The sequence below is a fragment of the Podarcis vaucheri genome (genome assembly GCF_965113315.1).
Source record: "Podarcis vaucheri genome assembly, chromosome: Z".
Lineage (NCBI taxonomy): Eukaryota > Metazoa > Chordata > Lepidosauria > Squamata > Lacertidae > Podarcis > Podarcis vaucheri.
The window spans coordinates 5,668,184-5,687,728 of record NC_138758.1 but is presented as its reverse complement, the minus strand read 5'-3'; the positions used below and the strand labels follow the sequence as shown (position 1 = coordinate 5,687,728).

The 19,545-nt window shown below is 44.2% G+C and overlaps 1 protein-coding gene across 6 annotated transcripts in view; it reads left to right on the top strand.

Moving 5' to 3' along the window:
• Nucleotides 1-19,545, top strand: part of FGF13 (fibroblast growth factor 13) — a 249,487-nt gene that overhangs the window by 207,022 nt on the left and 22,920 nt on the right. For all 6 annotated transcript variants that reach the window (XM_082207310.1, XM_082207312.1, XM_082207314.1 and 3 more), the window contains 2 exons: nucleotides 6,313-6,423; nucleotides 14,036-14,139. In XM_082207310.1, the coding sequence (XP_082063436.1) occupies nucleotides 6,313-6,423; nucleotides 14,036-14,139 (215 nt within the window). The remainder of the gene's footprint in view (nucleotides 1-6,312; nucleotides 6,424-14,035; nucleotides 14,140-19,545) is intronic.

The following is a 19,545-nucleotide window of genomic DNA, read 5'->3' as shown; positions in this document are numbered from 1 at the left end:
TGGCCACTGGGGCTTGTGACCTGCATGCTCAGGAGGGAACACTTTTAAAAAAAGAAACAGTATATTTGCAACAGTTCCTGATTAGTTGCAGCCCTTTGTAGTGTGGGAAAGGACCATGGCTCAGTGGTGGAATCTCTGCTTTGCACGCAGAAGGTCCCAGGTTCAATTCCTGGCATCTCCAAATAGGTCTGGAGAGACTCCCTGTCTGAAACCCTGAAAAAATGCTGCCGGTCAGTGTAGACAGTACTAAGCTGGTTGGGCCAGTGTTCTGACTCAGTGTAAGCCAGTTTCTGATGCTCCTTTAATGGAGCAGGATGCAAGTGTTGGCTGGTTGCATGGGGCTTCTTGGCGCATTGACTGGCCATTGTATGGTGGCAGCCAGAAGCTACCATGGCTCTTCTGTGGTTGGATGTGTGGAGTGTAACAGTGGGTGTTGAGCACAATAGTGAAAACAAACCTCCATATTCAAAGGTGGTATACCTCTGAGTATCAGACACCAGCGACAACTGCTGCTTGCAGTGTCTGTGAGTCATAGAAGTATCAGGTTGATTTTGCTTTTGGGTCAGGTACATCTCTGATACATCAGGGGGACTGGTATGTTCGGACATGTTTCGCACATGGGTGGTGCTCCCCTCCACCCATGTTGCAGCAACAACACACAATCAAATTAAACAAATGAGTAAGGTAAAGGTAAAGGTACCCCTGCCCAAACGGGCCAGTCTTGCCAGACTCTGGGGTTTGTGCGCCCATCTCACATTTATTGGCCGGGGGCCAGCGCTGTCCGGAGACACTTCCGGGTCACGTGGCCAGCGTGACAACGCTGCTCTGGCGAGCCAGAGCCGCACACGGAACGCCGTTTACCTTCCCGCTGGTAAGCGGTACCTATTTATCTACTTGCCCCCGGGGGTGCTTTCGAACTGCTAGGTTGGCAGGCGCTGGGACCGAGCAGCGGGAGCGCACCCCGCCGCGGGGATTCGAACCGCCGACCTTTCGATCGGCAAGCCCTAGGCGCTGAGGCTTTAGCCCACAGCGCCACCCGCGTCCCATAAACAAATGAGTATCTATGCACAAGTTCCATGTGCTTTCTGACACAGATGAGCTTCCTGTAACATATGAAAGCTGTCCTAAGGGACTAGTTTTAACATCAAGAATGCAGGCTGAGATGTGAATGGAAGTTGATTGGCACATCTCTGCTTCCTGATCCATGTATTTGGAGAGAAACGTGGCAATTGACACATAACCAACTGATCATTATGCTCTTCCATACAGCAAAACATAATGGCTGATTGAGCCAGTGGAAAGCCAAGCATTCAAATACCAATGGTAATAATTAGTTACCCAAATCCACCTTTTTTGTTGTGGTAACACCTTTAAAACACCTTCCGAAAGAATATTTGGAACTATAGTTTAAGGGTGCTGGGAACTGTAGCTGCAGTTCCCAGGATTCTTTGTTTTTTGTGGGCAGGAGGGACTTATTTTAAATATATGGTGTATACACAGCCTTGGTTGCAATTGCATTCTGCCCTTCCTCGGAGGAGCTCAGAGGTGGGCAACAGCCCAGCCTCATTTTATCCTTACGACAGCCCTGTAAAGTACTCTGGGCTGAGGGGGGTGACTGGCTCAGATCACCCAGTAAGCTTCACAGATGACTGGGAATTTGAACCTGGATCTCATTGCTCTAAGTTCGGGACTCTGTTCATTCCACTGCTCTGACTTCTCTTTGATTTCCAGTGCTTTAAACGCCCCAGTCCCTGATCTCCCTCTTTTTCCTTTCACATTGCTCTGCCTCAGATCTTCAGCCCCTTTCTTTCTTCTTTCTTTCTTTCCTCCTTTTCTTATGCTTACTAAAGGACTTCTTATTATGCCTTCTGAGCATCTTGCACACTCACTAATATAGACAGGCACCAGTTTCCTTTCCTTTCCCACACACTTGTAACTGTCCTTAGGATTACCTACGCTTGTTTCCATTCCTAAGTTCCTGTGCATTTTTGACAATGGCTGATTTCAGTTTCTTATGGAGGTTTTTTTTTTTTTTTTAATTTTCTACACACACAAAGGAATTGGCATGCCAACAATGTGTCTCTCTTTGTGCACCCAGCACCATGGACACAATGGTGAATGACATCTTCTGTCTCTACCTTATTCATGTACCATCCTGGATCTCTCTGCTGTTCCAGATTTCTGCACTCACTTGAGATGTATGTTTGCGCATCAGCAACATAAGAAGCCACCTAGGTCTATGTAGCTCAGCATTGTCTACTCTGACTGGCAGTGGTTCTCCAGGTTTTCAGGCAGGGGTTATTTCATCCCAGCCCAACCTGAAGATGCTGGGGATTGAACCTGCGACTTTCTGAATGCAGATACATTTGTAACCTGAAGCGTTTGTGACTCGAGGTACCTCTGAGCTACCGCCTTTCCTCATTTGCCTAGATCAGGGGTAGTCAACCTTTTTATACCTACCGCCCACTAATTCATCTTTCTTGATGGTAAAATTTCCTTACTGCCCACCAGTGCTCGATGGAAGGAGGATTCAGCTTGTGCTGTAGAGCCCCCTGCCGCCCACCTAGAATCCTGAAACGCCCACTAGTAGGGACCAGGTTGACAACCCCTGGCTTAGATGGTAGATAGGAGAAAGTAAAACCATTAGCCCATCTAGCACAGTATTGTCTACACTGGCAGACAGTGGCTGTCCAGGGTTACAGGCAGGAATCTTATCTGGGGATTGAAGCCAGGACCTTCTGCATGCAAAGCAGATGCTCTGCCTTAGAGCTGTGGCCCTTCGCCACCCCCAACCTCAACCTCAACCATCGGTGACTTACTCAGAGAATGCACACATGCAGTTTGGCTTATGGGCTCCATTTATTTCTACACACAACCCTGTCATCTGTATACATGAATCTTCCCATATTTCATACACCCCCTGCATACCCACTCAGGATATGCTACATGAGGATGGAGTTGCGAGGGATGGAGAGATAACCTTACCCAACTCCCGTTGTGTTTATGCATCATTGTTGCATCCCACATTTTCATGTGAATCTGTCTTATTCCTAGCCACCCACTAACTATGCCAAAGTAGTTCAGGGCCACGCATATGCCCATTGCGGACTGACTGAGATGGCTCAGTTGGTAGAACATGGGACTCAGTCTCAGGGTTGTGGGTTGAAGCCCCATGTTGGGCAAAAGATTCCTGCGTTGCAGGGAGTTGGACTAGATGATCTTCACGGTCCCTTCCATCTCTGCAGTTCTATGATTCTGTGATCCTAGATGGTATTATCCCACTTTATCCTCTCAACAACCCTGCAATGTTGGTTTGGCTCAGATAGTGCATTGGTGGAGCTCTCTCTTTTCCAAGGCTGCCCACTCTATCACTAGTATCCCTTTGCAAATCTCTGCATTTGCTCCAGGCTGCTGTTGCCACCAGTACTTTCCTATCACTCTTTTGTAAGGCTGGTCTTCTGTATAAAATGTGTGAGACGAGGGATGCACCTGGGTGGGTGGGGAGGAATGAGCAAGCATCTAAATGCAGAAAGGGGAACAAGCCAATCCCCTCTCTTCTGGTCTTACTTTTCTAAAAAATAAATAAATCACCAAACTCGCAACCATTAAATATTCCAGTTGTTCTTAACCAGTTGAAGCACTAAGAGTTGTTTCATGCACTGCCTAGCTATTATCCCTGGGTTAACTGTGCTCACTTTACCAGGAGCTATGACACTCTCTGGTGCAAGGAACTTGTACAAGACATGTATTTGCAAACACACGTCTCAACTTCATATGCTGCATTTCATGTGTATGTGCGTGTACAGACACATCTTCTGTGTACACATATGCTTTTTAAAAAAACAAGTGAAGGGACCTGAAATGACAGGCTGTAAAAGGAAGTAGAGGGTCGTTCTTGTTAACAGCATTTTGGGCCAACAACCAGCAATCCAGTTTGTGGCGAGTCTGATAACTATGGGCCATTTCAAATGTTACACAGCAACAAGGGATGAGCAAGCATGTAAATGCTCTAGCGTACTTTGGAAAACGGAATTAGCAAATCCCCGTTCCTTGGTTTCGCTTCGCTAAATCTTCCAAACCTGTAAAATCTTCCATTAAGTATGTGGCTGATGATAAGTGGTAGCAAAACCTGGTGGGTGCCTGTACGATGTGTGTGTTTTCAACCGCATTTGTCATCGCAGTATATCACATTTCTAGAGGTATGCTTCCAAAAAAGAAAAAATTCCAAAGGTAACTTAAAGGTAAAGGGACCCCTGACGGTTAGGTCCAGTTGTGGCCGACTCTGGTGTTGTGGCGCTTATCTCGCTTTACTGGCCGAAAGAGCTGATGTACAGCTTCCGGGTCATGTAGCCAGCATGACTAAGCAGCTTCTGGCAAACCAGAGCAGCGCACGGAAACGCCGTTTACCTTCCCGCCGGAGCGGTGCCTATTTATCTACTTGGACTTTGATGTGCTTTTGAACTGCTAGATTGGCAGGAGCAGGGACCGAGCAACAGGAGCTCACCCTGTTTTGGAGATTCGAACCACTGACATTCTGATCGGCAAGCACTAGGCTCTGTGGTTTAGACCACAGCACCACCTGCATCCTAAAGGCCACTTAAATGCAACCTAAAAGAGGGACATGGTGGATGGTGAGGCCCTAAATAAGCTTGACAGCATCACCAGGTTGGTCTGCTTTGCTAATGTTCTGAGGTTGCTTTTGGGAAGCAGTATGCATTACTGCCAGATCCCACTTGAACGAGATGGGAACAGCTTCTTTGCTGTGGCTGGAGGTGGACAACAGTTGCTTCTGCACCTCTCACTGTTTCACTGCAGAGGTCCCAAAGTAACTAAAATTGATGAAGCCAGACAAATCCCCAGGCACAGATCCCCATATCTATGGCGCAGGTGTTTGTTGACCCTTTCTGGAAAGAAACATGCCATTCATGAGGCTACATTTCATTGTGTCACAAGTCATTCTTCAGTCAAGTCTTCACGTTCCTCTGATGCTCTGACTGAGCCTTACAGTCTCATTTACTAACCATCAAGATGGCAAGGATGTTGTTGTACCCATGAGTTTCGGAAATGTTCATATGTCTGTTTAGCTGCATAGCAGGCTCCAGATGGAGGCATGGGTGTGCATTTCCTGGGCTCCCTAATCCCAGTCAAGGGGCACTCTGCTCTAGCCAGGGGCACCTGAGGGGGTGGGGGACAGGAGTCAGCGGGTTCTTGATGCCGAAATCCTGGAGGACTGCATAGACTTTCCAGTGAATCACCCGACTGTGGCACATGCTGACATTTGCACATGGATGTTGACAATGCCAGATGAATGTCTGGGGAACATTCAAAGACAAATGACAGATTTCCCTACTTTTTGGATACAGACAGATCCTCTTTCTTTCTTTCTTCTTTCCTTCTCTCTCTCTCTTTCTTCTTTCACTATAAGATTCCAGGGTAGATTACAGGAATGTAAAAATACAACATTCAACCCAGTTTAAACATTTTAAAGAAATTATTATTATTATTATTATTATTATTATTATTATTATTATTAATTTATTTATTTATTTTAAGAATGTAAAACTTTGGGTAGTGTATCCTTGGTGTTTTTGGACATTCTCAACATTTGTCTGGAATCGCAATACTTGCCAAATTCCAGATATTCACTGTAGAGTATCTGTCTTTCTCTTTCTCTCACTGTCTCTCTCTCACACACACACACACACACACACACACCATTTGAAACCAAGTAAAAACATAATTTGGGTTCAATTCTGCTGTATTGTTGCTTACACTTACCCTCTTTCCTATTACCTTCCTATAGCATATATTTTAATACTTCTGTCTCTTGATGCTCAATGGTAAATTGGAACTGCAGTGGTACTAACTATACCTCTCAGCTTGGTTCTTGGTTAGCACACGTCCTCTCATTTTAAGAACTGTTTTTCCTTCCTCCCTTCTCTTTTTATTCTACTGCTGATGAATCTCAAGCTCATTAAAAAGCAGAATCTTTTCCTTGCCAACACATTTCTAATCTTAATAGCAATCAGATCTAGCTCCTTCAGCCATGTAACAAACTGCTGGCATTTTGATCCACTGGCACAAGATTTGTGTTTTAAAACCACCTGCATTTCTTACCCCAAGTCAGTGGTGACCACCAATCCTCCATTTGCTGATTTGTTTCGGCAATCTCACAAATAGCTGTGAAACTTCTAGCTTGGGAGTTTTATCTCTGGAAAAATGAGGCATGTCTTTTTTGTTCACCGAAAGCATATGCAATGTCAGTTTCAGAACTGAACTGTTAATCTTTTCCACTTGTTTGTTTTCTTACAGAACCACAGCTTAAAGGCATTGTAACAAAACTGTACAGCCGGCAAGGGTATCACTTGCAGCTACAAGCAGATGGAACTATCGATGGCACTAAAGAGGAAGAGAGTACCTACAGTGAGTATTCACCTTGGAAATGGTTTGTTTGTGCAGTCTACAAGTCCATATGAATGGCTTAAAAAAACCACACCAAATCCAATGGCTGTTTTGGAGATAGCATGTGGCAGATGGAATCAAGGCAACATCATTATTGTCTGTGTGTTTGCTGTTCAACCTTCTGTACAAAAACACTTGAATGTTCGATGAACCAGTGGAGGTAGTGGTGCCTTCTGAAAAACCTGTGCAAATGTTATCTCCATAGAGATCTGGAGGGTTTCATCTCTTTGCTTTGGATCTCATTAGGTTTTTGTACTCCACCTGGAGAAAGTTTTCTCACCCCCTCATTTTGCCTGGAATAAATCCAAGCCATTGCTTCTCCAAAGGTGCCAGAAACAAATGATCCCACCAAGAACTGTGGGGGAGAGGGTGAAGAAACCAGCCCACTTCATTAAATTTGCATGTTCCACACTCTGGTGATAGACCTCAGATTGATTCTGCTTTCAGTCTTTCTTCTCTATCTTCAGAGTTGGATTTAGTCAGGTGAAAATATCCAGTGGGAAAATGTTTTTTTCCTTACACAAATATGTCCATAACCCTTTGAATCATTTGTTTGTTGGAGGGTGGGAGTTATCCCAGCACAGCCTTCCTTCAGGAGTCTGTGTCCATGACAATTATTTTAAAAACATTATTTATTATTATGATTATTATTATTTATTTTATTTAATACCGCCCAATACCCAAAGGTCTCATAGTTCAAGAACATAGTCCTTGCAGAGATATCAGCTGTAGGTAAGCTGAATTAGTTATGCACAGTGATCTGGAAGAGAGACTCCTTTTTTTGTTTTTTTGTGTTTATAGGTTCTCCTCCTCTTCCACGATCTACCCACTCTTCACCCTAAGGTCCCAGGGTGGACCACAATCATTCAAAATACAACATTAAATGCAATTTAAAACAAATTGCAATCACAATAACTGGATGGGTCCTAATGATACACATCTCAAGTGTCAAAACTCTTGAAGTATTCAAGTCCATTTAAGTGGCTCATCCACGTCAGCATTCAGACTTTTGATCATGGCCAACCAGGAAGGTTCTGTGTGTGTCGGGGGGGGGAATATTTTTTATTTTGCTTTTTATTGTGTTCTGTATTTTTATGTTTTTATATTGTGAACTGCCCTGTGATCCTTGAAGGGTGGTATAGAATGAATGAATTAATGAAATGCCTTTTTTCAAGCACACCTTGAAAAGAGATTCTTCCCTAGGTTTTCCTTGCCAAAGGCAAGTGATTTCTAGGGAGAGGGTTTTGTTAGTAGTGGTACCTCACGGATGGAATGGCCTCCCCAGAAAGGCTCGCCCGGCACCCAGGCCATGACATTGCTAGTCACCAAGCTGCTTCTTCTCCCATGCCTTTTCCATTATGATCTGTCAAACACTTGTATTTTTCTGTCACGTTATTGGGTTTTAAGGTGGATTTAATTGTTTGGGGGGCTTGGTTTTGTGCTAGCTTAAGGTGGCTTTCTTTTCCTGGACTTTTTCTGTGTGGGATTGTTATTAATATTATTTTAAAAACATTGTGTGTTTTTGTTTTTTAAAAAATGTGTTTTTATTGCAAAATGTATTTTCATTTTAGTCTTGGTTTTAAATAGCCCAGAGAGCTTGGTTGAATAGGTTGTATAGAAATGCAATAAATAAAATAATGCTTCAAGGTGGTGCACAAGCAGGGTGTGGCAGCAGCATCAAAACTAGGCTGTTGTTCTGCTTTTGCCTAACACAGGTAGTCAGTCACAACTAGATCTGTCCACCATGAATCGGTTGCAAGAAAAATAGGGAGCTGCTTAATGTCAAGTTGGCCATCTATCTGAGTGTTGTCTACATTGGACTGGCAGCGACTGCCCAGACTTTTATTCAGGGAGCCTTTCCATCTCTCTACCTGGAGATGCTGGGCACTGAACCATTTATTACTCAGTGCAAATGAAGCTCCTCCTGTCATTTTGTGCTTTGTTAAAGGGAGAGAGTTCACGCAATCAGTGTTGAAACTCTGATACCCAAAGGGCTGCATGGACTCCCCTGTCCATGCTTTGCTCCTCAGGGAGCTGCCTCCCAAGCGGCCGCCCCTTCTCTGCACATTTGAAGGTGAAACAACTAGACCAGATCTTTGTGTTCCACATTAAGCAAAATCTTACATGGATGGAAATAAATGGGGGAGGGGCAAAGGGTGCTGCTGTCACGGCCAGTCCCAGATAAGGAAGAAGCACACATCCAATAGTTAATTACTTATTGGCAAGATAAACACTTATAGCAGCTTCCACGGTGCTTTGGATAAACATGCACACATGCTTCTAGATTCTAGGCAGAGCTCCATAGGTCTGAGTCCTGTGGTGCAACTGCAGCAACAAGAGAGCCCCTTCCCTCTTCCAGCTTATAGACCTTCTTATGGGTTGTGTGCCTGCAACTTGAGACTTCTCCCCCCCTGGTTCTAGGACACAGTTTGTCAGAGGAAGGTGGGGAATCTACTGGCCCGCCCCTCACCTGGACCATCCCTTCTTCCTCTGCCACATCCTGCATGCCTTCTTCTGCCTCAGACTCTCCCTTCTCCCAAGGCTCCTGCCTTGCAGGTGGCATGACACCCTAGAAAATCGCTGGTTCCATCTCCTGGGTCACTCCCCTGGTCGCCTGGCTCCACCACACACTCTTCAGAGCACTGCCAACCCCTAACATCTGTTATCTAGGTTTTATTCGTATTCACTTCCATTTATTGCAGGGATGGAGAGCTTCTGGCTCAGCAAATGTTGCTGAACCACAACTCCCATCAGCCCCAGCAAGCATGGCCAATGGCCAGGGATGGTGGGGGTTGTAGCATGTGGAAGGGACCAAGCTTCTCCACACCTCCTCTATTGCTTATGCCACACTTTTCATTCCAAAGTGAAGCCCAGTGCAGCTGACAGCAAACAACCCACTCAAAAGCAAACATTGGACTAATATTTTTAACCAAAAAAAGAAGCATATATCAAAATTCAGAGCAATTCAAAGCCACACTCATGAGAAAAAATACAGTAAATCAAATGAATCTATATTAATGAATTATTTTGATGTAAGTTCTGGTCTCAACAAAAGCAAGGGAGGTACCATGGACAGCTCCATGGCTCAGGATGAATAATGCAACATCAAAACACAGCTTAGATGTTGCTTCAGCAACAGCTACTCACAGGCCGACCCTTTTATAGGAGCTGGACCTCTGCCTCAATAGATGTGGCTTCTTTAATTTAAGAAGCCCAAGCCTTCTCCAACAATGGTTTGCTTGGGTGGAGTAAGGAGACTCTGCTTGCCCTGGGCCTTCTGAGATGCAATCTTCTGATTCAGAGGGTGGAGAGAAGGGTACTGGCTGTTAGGGCTTCTCCGGTGCAAGTACTTCTAAGGCTCACAGTGGTGGTCCCTCTCCCTCCACTCTGAGTCCCCAGCCTCATCTCCTGAAGAAAAGTAGTTTGGCTCCAGGAAGGTGATCCCTCCCCAAATAACAAGGGTCCTCCTTCCGGCAGTGATGGACTCACTCCATGCCCCCTTGCTTGGTTTCATATATGATGGGAGCTGTTTCTTCTTGTGATGATCCCATGCTACTGGGAAGTGCATCTGAATAGTCTTCCATTCAGCCACTCCAAATTTCTGCACCCTCCTATGCGTGATGGATGAGGCAGATGGATTGGGGTAGGCCTCTAGACACCTCTCTCGGCAGTCTGAATCTGGTGGCTGCTAAATGCTCATCGTAGCCAAAGGAAGAACCAGGAGTGATACCAATTATGCTGCATATGACAAAATGTGTTCATTTTCAATGAACCTTTTTACCGCTAGCATAAATAATTAGATTCTCTGTTAGGAAGACAAGTTTATGTTAAGACCTCATAATAAATGGCTGCCAAAAACAAAAACAAAACCATTTCCCCCAAAGCTCTGAAATTATGATACACTCTACAGAAGATGTTGTGGCCATTCCTCAGGTAGAAACTTTTTGTAACCTGCTTCTTATTGCTATTAGGAACTAGCAAAAATGACCATGATAATGACAGCAGGGTAGAGAGATTGCCAAAAAGAGGTCTTATGAGCACGGTGTACTCCCATGGTGGGTTCCTATCTATGCAGCTCCTTCCCCCCACCCTAGAAAACCACTGTCCTACAGAAGTAATTTTCAGCCAGCCACCTGTATGGGCTTTTGTAGATGGCCCCTTAGTTAACCTTGAGAAAGAAGGTTTTGACCTGCCTGTATTTTAATCATAGCCCAGTAGTAGGGATGGATAAAGCTGTCAATTTCAGTGTCTCATTTCTCTAATCTTAAACTGAGTTCACCACAAGTCCACATCAATTTGTGCATGGGTGGGGGTTGTGGGGGAGGGAGAAGACCTCACAAAAGCATGGCCAGTTTCCCACACACACTCAGCACGAGGATGGCTGGAGGGCAGTTGTGCGCAGGGTGATGATCATGGGGACTTGGGGGATTCAGTGTGCACACATTTGTCCCAAGTCCAGTACCCTGCCTCTCCTGGGACCTCAAGCAGGGGCATAGGAAGAGGGGTGTGGGGTGTGTGGTCCGCCCCAGGTGTCATCCTGAAGGGGGGTGACATTCGGCGCACACACACTCACCCCACTACTCCCCCAAGCCCAGCGAGCGGCAAAGCGGCAAGTGGCGCAGCAGCTGCTGTGGCTCTCCCCCTTCCCCCCGGCTTGCTGTAGGCTTGGGAGTCATGAGGGGGGGTGCCCCCTGTGCTGAGATCGGCCCCTGGGGAGGATTGCACAGCCTCACTGAGATCGGGTGCTGGGGAGGATCACGCAGTGCGCTGATCAGCCCAGCTCCACCACTGACCACAAGGAAAGACTTCTGTCTGTGCCTCTGAAAAGCTGCTTCCAGTCAGTGCAGATAACACTGAGCCAGATAGGCCAATTGTCTGACTCAGTATAATGCAGTTTTCTGGGTGCCTGTATCTGGTTTCTATTCACAGCACTTGGCTCTTTGGAAGAACTGATGGATGACGGATACCTGGCTGCACCGGAAAGTTTTATTGTATCCAACTCAGGCTTATGTATTTTAACAAAATGTATTCTAACAACTGATAAATAATAATTGATTTTGTGTTAGCTTTAGTGGCTGATACTGCCTATCTTCTACCGAAGCTGAAATGTCATTATAATGTCAGCATTATTGAAATGAACTGTTGCAGAATTGGGTCATTTGTTTGGATTGCTGTATTATCATGTTTTGAAATGAATTGGTTGCAGGCTGTTGCTGCAAGGGAGATGCTTTGATATGTATTGCTGTTATTGACTTGCTGTCTAAGGTGTTCCTAAGTGCTGGAAAGACCTGGGGTGCAGGCCCAAATCTGCAAAAAATTACACCTGCTGATTTATATGGGTACATGCAGATCTAGGTCAACTTTCGAAGAGAAACAAACAAGTGCTGCCTTTTGCTGCCAGGTTTTCCTTGAGCTATAGAGCACCAGCTGAGTTTTCTGAGTCCCATGCACTCTATGTGGTCTGTGTCCCACCTGCAGTCTAAGCACAACACATAGAATATTAGTATGGACATTTGGGTTCTTTTTTTTTATAAAAAAACAAAAACCTGTTGATTGTATCTGTATTTTAGAATTGTTATCCTGCCTGCTGCCTTTCAAAGTCTGTCTCTTGCTCTTTAAAAATAATAATGTTCTGTGTGGTTTTATGTAAATGGCTTAGACGATTTGCTTATTTATTATTAGCAGTATATACATTTTGCTAAACGGACTGCTGCATATCTATGTACTGAAACCAAAGCAAGTACCATCCAAAATCTAACATCTCTTTTGATTGCTCACTGACACTCTCACACCTACATATACACATCTATATCCTGTATGGGCCATATTTGATAAGTGTGTGGGGCTGACCACCTGTCAATCACCTTCCATCACAATGAAGTCAGATGCTGCGGTGCTTTGAAGCCCCGGCAACCAACTGATCATTGGGACTGCTTCTGGGACTTCCAAAGGTTCTCCTCCTCTGCATTTTAGTTATTTGTCCCCTATTTTATTTGATTTCCTATCCATGCTTTATGCGGGGTGGGTTGCAATCACAACAAACTAGGCAATTATGCAACAAATCTATCCCCACCACAGCCCTTTGAGATTGGTTAGGCTGAAAGACTGTGACCAGCTGCTGGCATCCCAGGCCCTGGTCCAATGCTCCAATCGCAGGAGGAGAGGCGTGAACACAGATTGGCAGGGTACCTACCAACTAGATGAAGGATCAACCATCCTCGAAATTCATGTAATCATATGCCTGTCAGTGGCTATTTAACAACAACAAAAAACAACAACAAACAGAGGAGGGGTTCATCATGTGTAAGTAACAAAGGAAGAAGTTGCAGGAACCCAAGTGAGACTGAAATGATATAAAAAATAATGATTTAAACATGAACATATGTGGGTATATGCTTATTTTATTTATTTATTATTTAACAGGATTGATGCTACACCTGACTGTAGGAAAACCTCTAAGGAATATTGAAATTATCAATAAAAACTCTTAAAACAATTAAAAACCTTTAAAGATAATAACAAGTTTTTTTAAAAAAGGAAAAAGATTAAAGCACACCCGCTCAGTGTGCCTGGATAGGCTTGCCTGAACAAGAACAGTTTTAGGAGGTGCCAAAACAGTGCAGCAAAGCTGCCTATCTGATGTGAATAGGCAGGGAGTTCCAGAAATTGATTCTTTGCAAGTACAGAGCAAGTATAGTTGTGTACTGGTAACAATGCCAGTTCCGCAAATCAAAATGTTTCAGTGGGCACATATGGGGTAAATTCATCCCACATTTTGTATAAAATACAAAATGTTAAAATACAAATTCACCAAATAAGAAAAAATGGTGTTCTCTGTGAATCAGATACTAATTGATACTAATTGATAAGTTGTCCAGAATTATATCTCAGGTTATGCTACTTGTGAATAATTCTCCAATTTGATTTTGAAGCAACATGAAGCGAAGTTTAATCTTGGAGCTCTCGTCCTTAATTATCTGTATTGCATGGAGAACTTCATTGTTTTTCACACAGTGGTTATATTTTGGAGAATTTGTATTTTTGTAATTTTGCATTTTACACAAGCATACCCAAGTGTTTGCATGTATAATTGTTCCTGTTCAAATAATCATCCTTTCTGATATCATTTCATTGTCACTTGGGGCTCCTGCAGCTTTGTCTTTTCCTACTTATCAGTGGCTATTTGCCACAATGGAGATGCAGAACCTCCATGATCAGAGACAGTTCATCTCTGGATACAATTTTCTAAAGAGCGACAGTGACAAGAGTTTCCTTAAGGGCTTCCTGTAGGCATGTGTTTGGTTGCTGTTGGATGCAGGAAGCTTGCATATATGGATCATCGAAATGATCTTATCCATCGGGGTTCTTTCCCCATCCCACCCCCAGGAGAGTTGATTAGCTTGCCTTTTCTCCTTTATAAAGGGGATGTGTGGATGCCCTGCCGTGCTACTTTGCTTTAAAAGAAGAAGCTCATATTAAATATTCACAAAATGTCTCTTTCAATGAAAGATTTGAAGTTGTTGCTGAAATCTGGAGAGGTTAACTTCCTTCCTTCTTCCTTCTTCCTTCCTAGCTTTGTTTAACCTCATACCTGTGGGTTTACGAGTGGTGGCAATTCAAGGCGTCCAAACAAAACTGTACTTAGCCATGAACAGCGAAGGATACTTGTACACCTCGGTAAGTGTCAACTGCATTCCACACTCTTGGTTTATTTATCCTGTCTTGTGTGTGTCAGAAACCCAGGCCCCAGAAACAATGTAATGATGCTTATTTGGTGCAACGATGGGGGATAGGAGCTGCTCTTTGGAAGTGGTTTATTGCAGCGTGCTTCTCTGCTCAGTTCTGCTTTGCAGAATTGCAGCTGAATCCTTTGCCTTGCACCTTATGTAAACCCTCTTACTTGATCTCCCATGCTAAGTTTGGATAACTGGCAGGAAACTGCACAGGGGAATTTTGTAACTCAAAAGAGAGGCGCTTTCTGTTGTTAAGGCCATTACGAATTTGCTAAGCAGACTACTAAAAATGTTTATTGGCTAATGGATCTGCACCCCACCCCCTAAAAAAACCCACCAAGGGCATTATCCATTATTTATTTATCTGGATTTATATGCCACTTTTTATCCAAAGATCCCAGGGCTGAGCACTACATTAAGAACATAATTTATGCACTACAATAATTAAAAAATGAAATCCACAGCATAATGATGTAATAATCATAATAAGTCACTGTCACCAATAGTATGCCTGGAACCTTTTCATAAGAACAGAAGAAGAGTCTGGATGCTGGATCCGTCCAATGACCCATCTAGTCCAGCATCCTGTTCTCACAGTGGATGATCAGATGCTACAGGGATGTGGGTGGCGCTGTGGCCTAAACCACTGAGCCTCTTGGGCTTGCCGACCAGAAGGTTGGCAGTTCGAATCCCCATGACGGGGTGAGCTCCCGTTGCTCTGTCCCAGCTCCTGCCAACCCAGCAGTTCGAAAGCACGTCAAAGTGCAAGTAGATAAATAGGTACCGTTGTGCAGGGCCGGATTTAGTTTTGAAGAGACCCTAAGCTACTGAATGTAATGGGGCCCTTTATGTGTCCAGCTGTCCTTTGTCAACCACAACTTGTTGCTGTTTTTTGTGTTGAATATATGCTATATGGTAATTTATGGACCTACACAACACAAAACACTGTTGCTGTATGTACGTTTTATTTTATTTGTTTTTTATCTTATATTTTGGAAATGTATATCCAGTTTTTTCCCCTTTACATTTTTGGGGGAACCCCAAGAGAGTGGGGCCCTAAGCTATAGCTTGTTTAGCTTATATGTAAATCTGGCACTACCACTGTGGCGGGAAGGAAAATGACATTTCTGTGTGCTCTGGTTTCTGTCATGGTGTCCCATTGTGCTAGAAGCACTTTAGTCCTGCTGACCACATGACCCAGAAAGGGTCTGAAAGTGAGATGAGCGCCACAAACCCATAGTCACCTTTGACTGGACGTAACCGTCCAGCGGTCCTTTTTCTTTACCAGGGAAGCCCATGAGCAGAACCTGAGCACCTCAGTCTCAGGTTAGAAGTAACAGGCATTTTGAGAGTGGTTATGTTTAACATCAAGGTCCAGGTTTGTCTGTGGAAAGCAGGCTACAGAATCTGGTTATGTGGCTATATGCCAAATTCAGAGTTGGGGATTAGGGGTGAACAGACTGGTATTCCATTATTGTTCCGACATTCGGATATTTCTTGGGTTCTGATATGTTTGAATTCCATCAGGAATAAATGTTTTTGTAATGTTGGCATTTGGATTCTGAACATATGTCCTCAGTGCAATACTTAATAAAAACAAAAAACAAAAAACCAACAACTGTATTTGCATGGAAAAACAGAGAAAAGTGACTTTTATTGTTGCTTGACTTTTTTTAAAAAAAGCCAAAGCAACATACCGTATCTCCAAAAAAGAGAGCCTGCAATCGCAGAGCCGAGTAATCCTAAACAGCTATTAAAAACATAAATATATAAATATATGCCAAATGCAATGCCAAAACCCTTGAAATATGACTCAAGAAAAAACACAGGTTACAGCATTTTGAGTTCAATGCCAGTAAGCACATCCCATAAAGTGGAACCTCAAAAGGGGGGGAGGGGAGTCCTGCAGAGGTGGATTTCTTCTACGTCATCCACAAAAAGAGTTTTCCTGTAATCCTCACAAGTTTATACTTCCACGGTGCACTTTTATACTTGTCTACCCATTGAGTTCTATGGGATTTATTTCCAGGTAAATGTACAGCTCAAATGTAGCAATGAATGGGGATGAATCTCCAGTGATTTCTCCTGGCGAAGTGGCAATCACACTTCTGGAGCTGAAGCAGTATTTTCTCACCCACCCAACCTGATATCATTTGACATGATTTTATTGTGCTCACCATGTATATATGCTTAATGTATTTGTAAACTGCACTGAGATCTTTCAGGTGGTAAGCGGTCTATAAATGTCAATAATAGTGAGTGCATTGAATCTGTGCCCATAAAATATGAGGTGCGACTACATAACAGCAAATGGTAAATATGTATTGAGGATGGAAGGGGAGCTTGGAAAGAAGATAGTGTTTTGTTTTCACTTAAACAAATGATTGCAACCAAAGTGTTTTGCTTGCTGCTTTGAGCTACTTTGAGTGTGAGGTTGATGTTTGCACCTGCTGTTAGTGCTCATTGTTTCTTTACTGGGTTGAGGTTGTGCAGTGCAATGCATATTATTATGATGTAGTCAGGAATGAGTGGGTGGAAGTAGTTTTATACCCTCCAAGGCAGGGCTGCCCCACCTATGAGGCAAGGTGAGATGACCACCTCAGGCGGCAGGATCCATACGGGCAGCAGATCCAGCCTCCAAGGAATGAATCTGCTGCTGCTGCTGCTGCTGCTGCTGCCACAGTGAAAGAACTGCACTGGCTGCAGATAGGGTACCAGCCAAATTCAAGGTGTTAATTCTATCACATAAATCCCTAGGAGGCCTGGGACTCAAGTACCTAAAGTGCATCTTCTCCCATATCATCCATCTCAGATCTTACAATGAGGACTTGGTAGTAGTTCTGCCATTAGGGTTGACTAGTTGATGTTAACCCACAACAGGGCCTTTTTGGTGGTGGTTCCCCATTTGTGGACTGCCCTCCCTGTGGAGGTGCATCTGCCTCCTTCACTATTGGCTTTCAGGAGAAACAGTATAACATTGCTGTTTACCAGGGCATTTGATGGTTTGAAAGACACTGTTCCAAGCAACCATGAGATTCTTGCCTGAGATAATGTTTTAAAACTCTTTCTAGAATTTTTTAGAACTGTTTTATCCTTGCCGTGTCTGCCACCCTGGGCTCATTCAGGATGAATTATTGTTATTGTTATTATTGGCAAAAGATTTAATCACCTCCCTGGTGTTACCTAGGGAGATGCTTAGGCTTCACTGAATCTGCTGGGAGAAGATATTTCCAGAGGTTTCTGGTGCATATAGCTACTGATTGACTTTCTGTGCAGCATCAGCTATGTTCAGCCCAGACTTCCCATCTGCTCTTCTCTAGAGCTTCTTTTCATAGGCTGTAGGGGAGGAAGAATATTCTAAGGCAGGGAAGGTTGAAAACCTTTGTTCCGCCTGATATTGTTGGACTACAACTCCCAGCATCCCTAGCCAGCATGACCAATGGTAAGGGTTGATTGAAATGGTGGCTCAGCAGTACCCAGTGAGTCAGGGGTTCCCCTGGGTACAGTACTGGACTGGGAGTGACAAGTTCCACTCACCAACAAAGACCTCACCTACTTCAATGGGTTCTTGTTGTGAGGATAAAATGGGAAAGGGTTAAGATGAGCAGTGGATGCCATCTTATGCTCCTTAGGAGAAAGGATGGGATGAAAATGCAATAAATCAGTGGATGTTAGCGGTTGCAGACAAATGGAACCTCCATGTGCCATAGCAGCCTATCTCTGACTACTATATCTTGGGGGAGAGCAGGACAAGGTGTTGCCTTCATGGGGACACCAGAGGCATCTAGCTAGCCACTATTGAAAACAGGACACTGCAGTAGATGGGCGTGGGGTTCTTCTGAAATTCTTGGAGAGTTAGAATCTGCTTAACTGCACACCTTTGAAAAGGATTGCTTTATGCAGTGACCTTATCATTTGCCTTTTTTTAAAGGAAAGGGGCCTGATGAATAAATGATATTGGACTTAGGAGGTTGGTGGTTGGGTTTTTTTTTTTTAAGGAAATGGCTTCTCCCCCCCCCCCACTTGCTAATTGGAAGTTTATTTTTCTCATTCCATTCTGACAGTTTGCTCAGGTTCGCCCGTGCCCCAGCGCATAGCAATTAGCATGCCGGGCTCCTCCAGCAAGGAGCCTTCTGCAGCTCAAGTGAAAGCAGTGGCGCGGTGGCTGGTTATGGAGCTTGCTGATCCGTAATCGGGAATGGGGTGGAATTAAGGCTGTGGAGTGTGATGAATGTGTGGGCTGCCAAGGCTTGTGTTTGACAGATAGATCTTTCTAGAGATTTCTCACATCTGCAAATTGCAGCCAAAAAAAGATGCTGCTGGTAGAATCGCAAAAAAGAAGGGGGGGGGGGGACAGAGAGAGCTCCCCGGCAGACAGAAGCGGCTCAAGTGCAACTGACTCAACGATTGTAGGAGCATCAGAAGCCACCTTATACTGAGTCATACCATTGGTGCATCTAGCTCAATATTGCCTATGCTGGCTGGAAGCAACTCCCCAGAGTTTTGCTTTCAACTCTGCCTGAAGGTGCCTGAATTGAACCTGGAACCTTCCACATGCAACACGTGTGCTCCACCACGTGGCTGCAGCTCTTGCTCTCAAAAAGAAGTTAGGAGTCTAGTCCTCATCGTTATTCCTTAAGAGGGAACAGAGGAAGCTACTGGCTTACACTGAGTCAGACCATTGATCCATATTCTCTGCACTGACTGCCAGCGGTTCTCCAGGACTGAAGGCATTCCTCCCTGGAGATGCCAAGTGCTAAGGTTGTGTCCTTCTGCACACAAAGCATTTGCTCTGCCATGGAAGTGTGGCTCTTCTACATTACACAATCTCTGTGAGCTACTTTTGCACATTACAGGTGGGCTGAAGTGGCAGAGCTTTGGTTCAATGGAGTGGCTGTCTTTGGCCTTGGACTTAATGGCCTCATGGGGCTGGCTTTTAGACAGCTATGTGCAACCGTGATTTCACTCGCAACCCTCACTATTCCAATTTCTCTTCTTCCTTCCTTCCTGCTCCACCCCACCCTGTGCCATCCTTTGCATTATCATTTCTGCTTCATTCCTGATAGACTTGTGCAAAGCACAGACAAAAAGGAAAGAAAGAAAAATGTTGCCACCCCTGAATTGTTTCTTCAAAGGAAATAATTTGAGCCTGTGCAGTTTTGCACCTTAGCTTAAATCATAGCACGATCAGGACTAGGGGAGTAAAATGGCAAGCAGAATTTTCCTCAAAGGCCCCAGGTGTACTATGCATTTAAAACAGCATGATGCCACTTTAACCAGTCATGACTTCCCCCAAATAATTATGTTAAGAGTGTTGAGAGTTGTTAGGAGATCCTCAAAAAGTCACAAT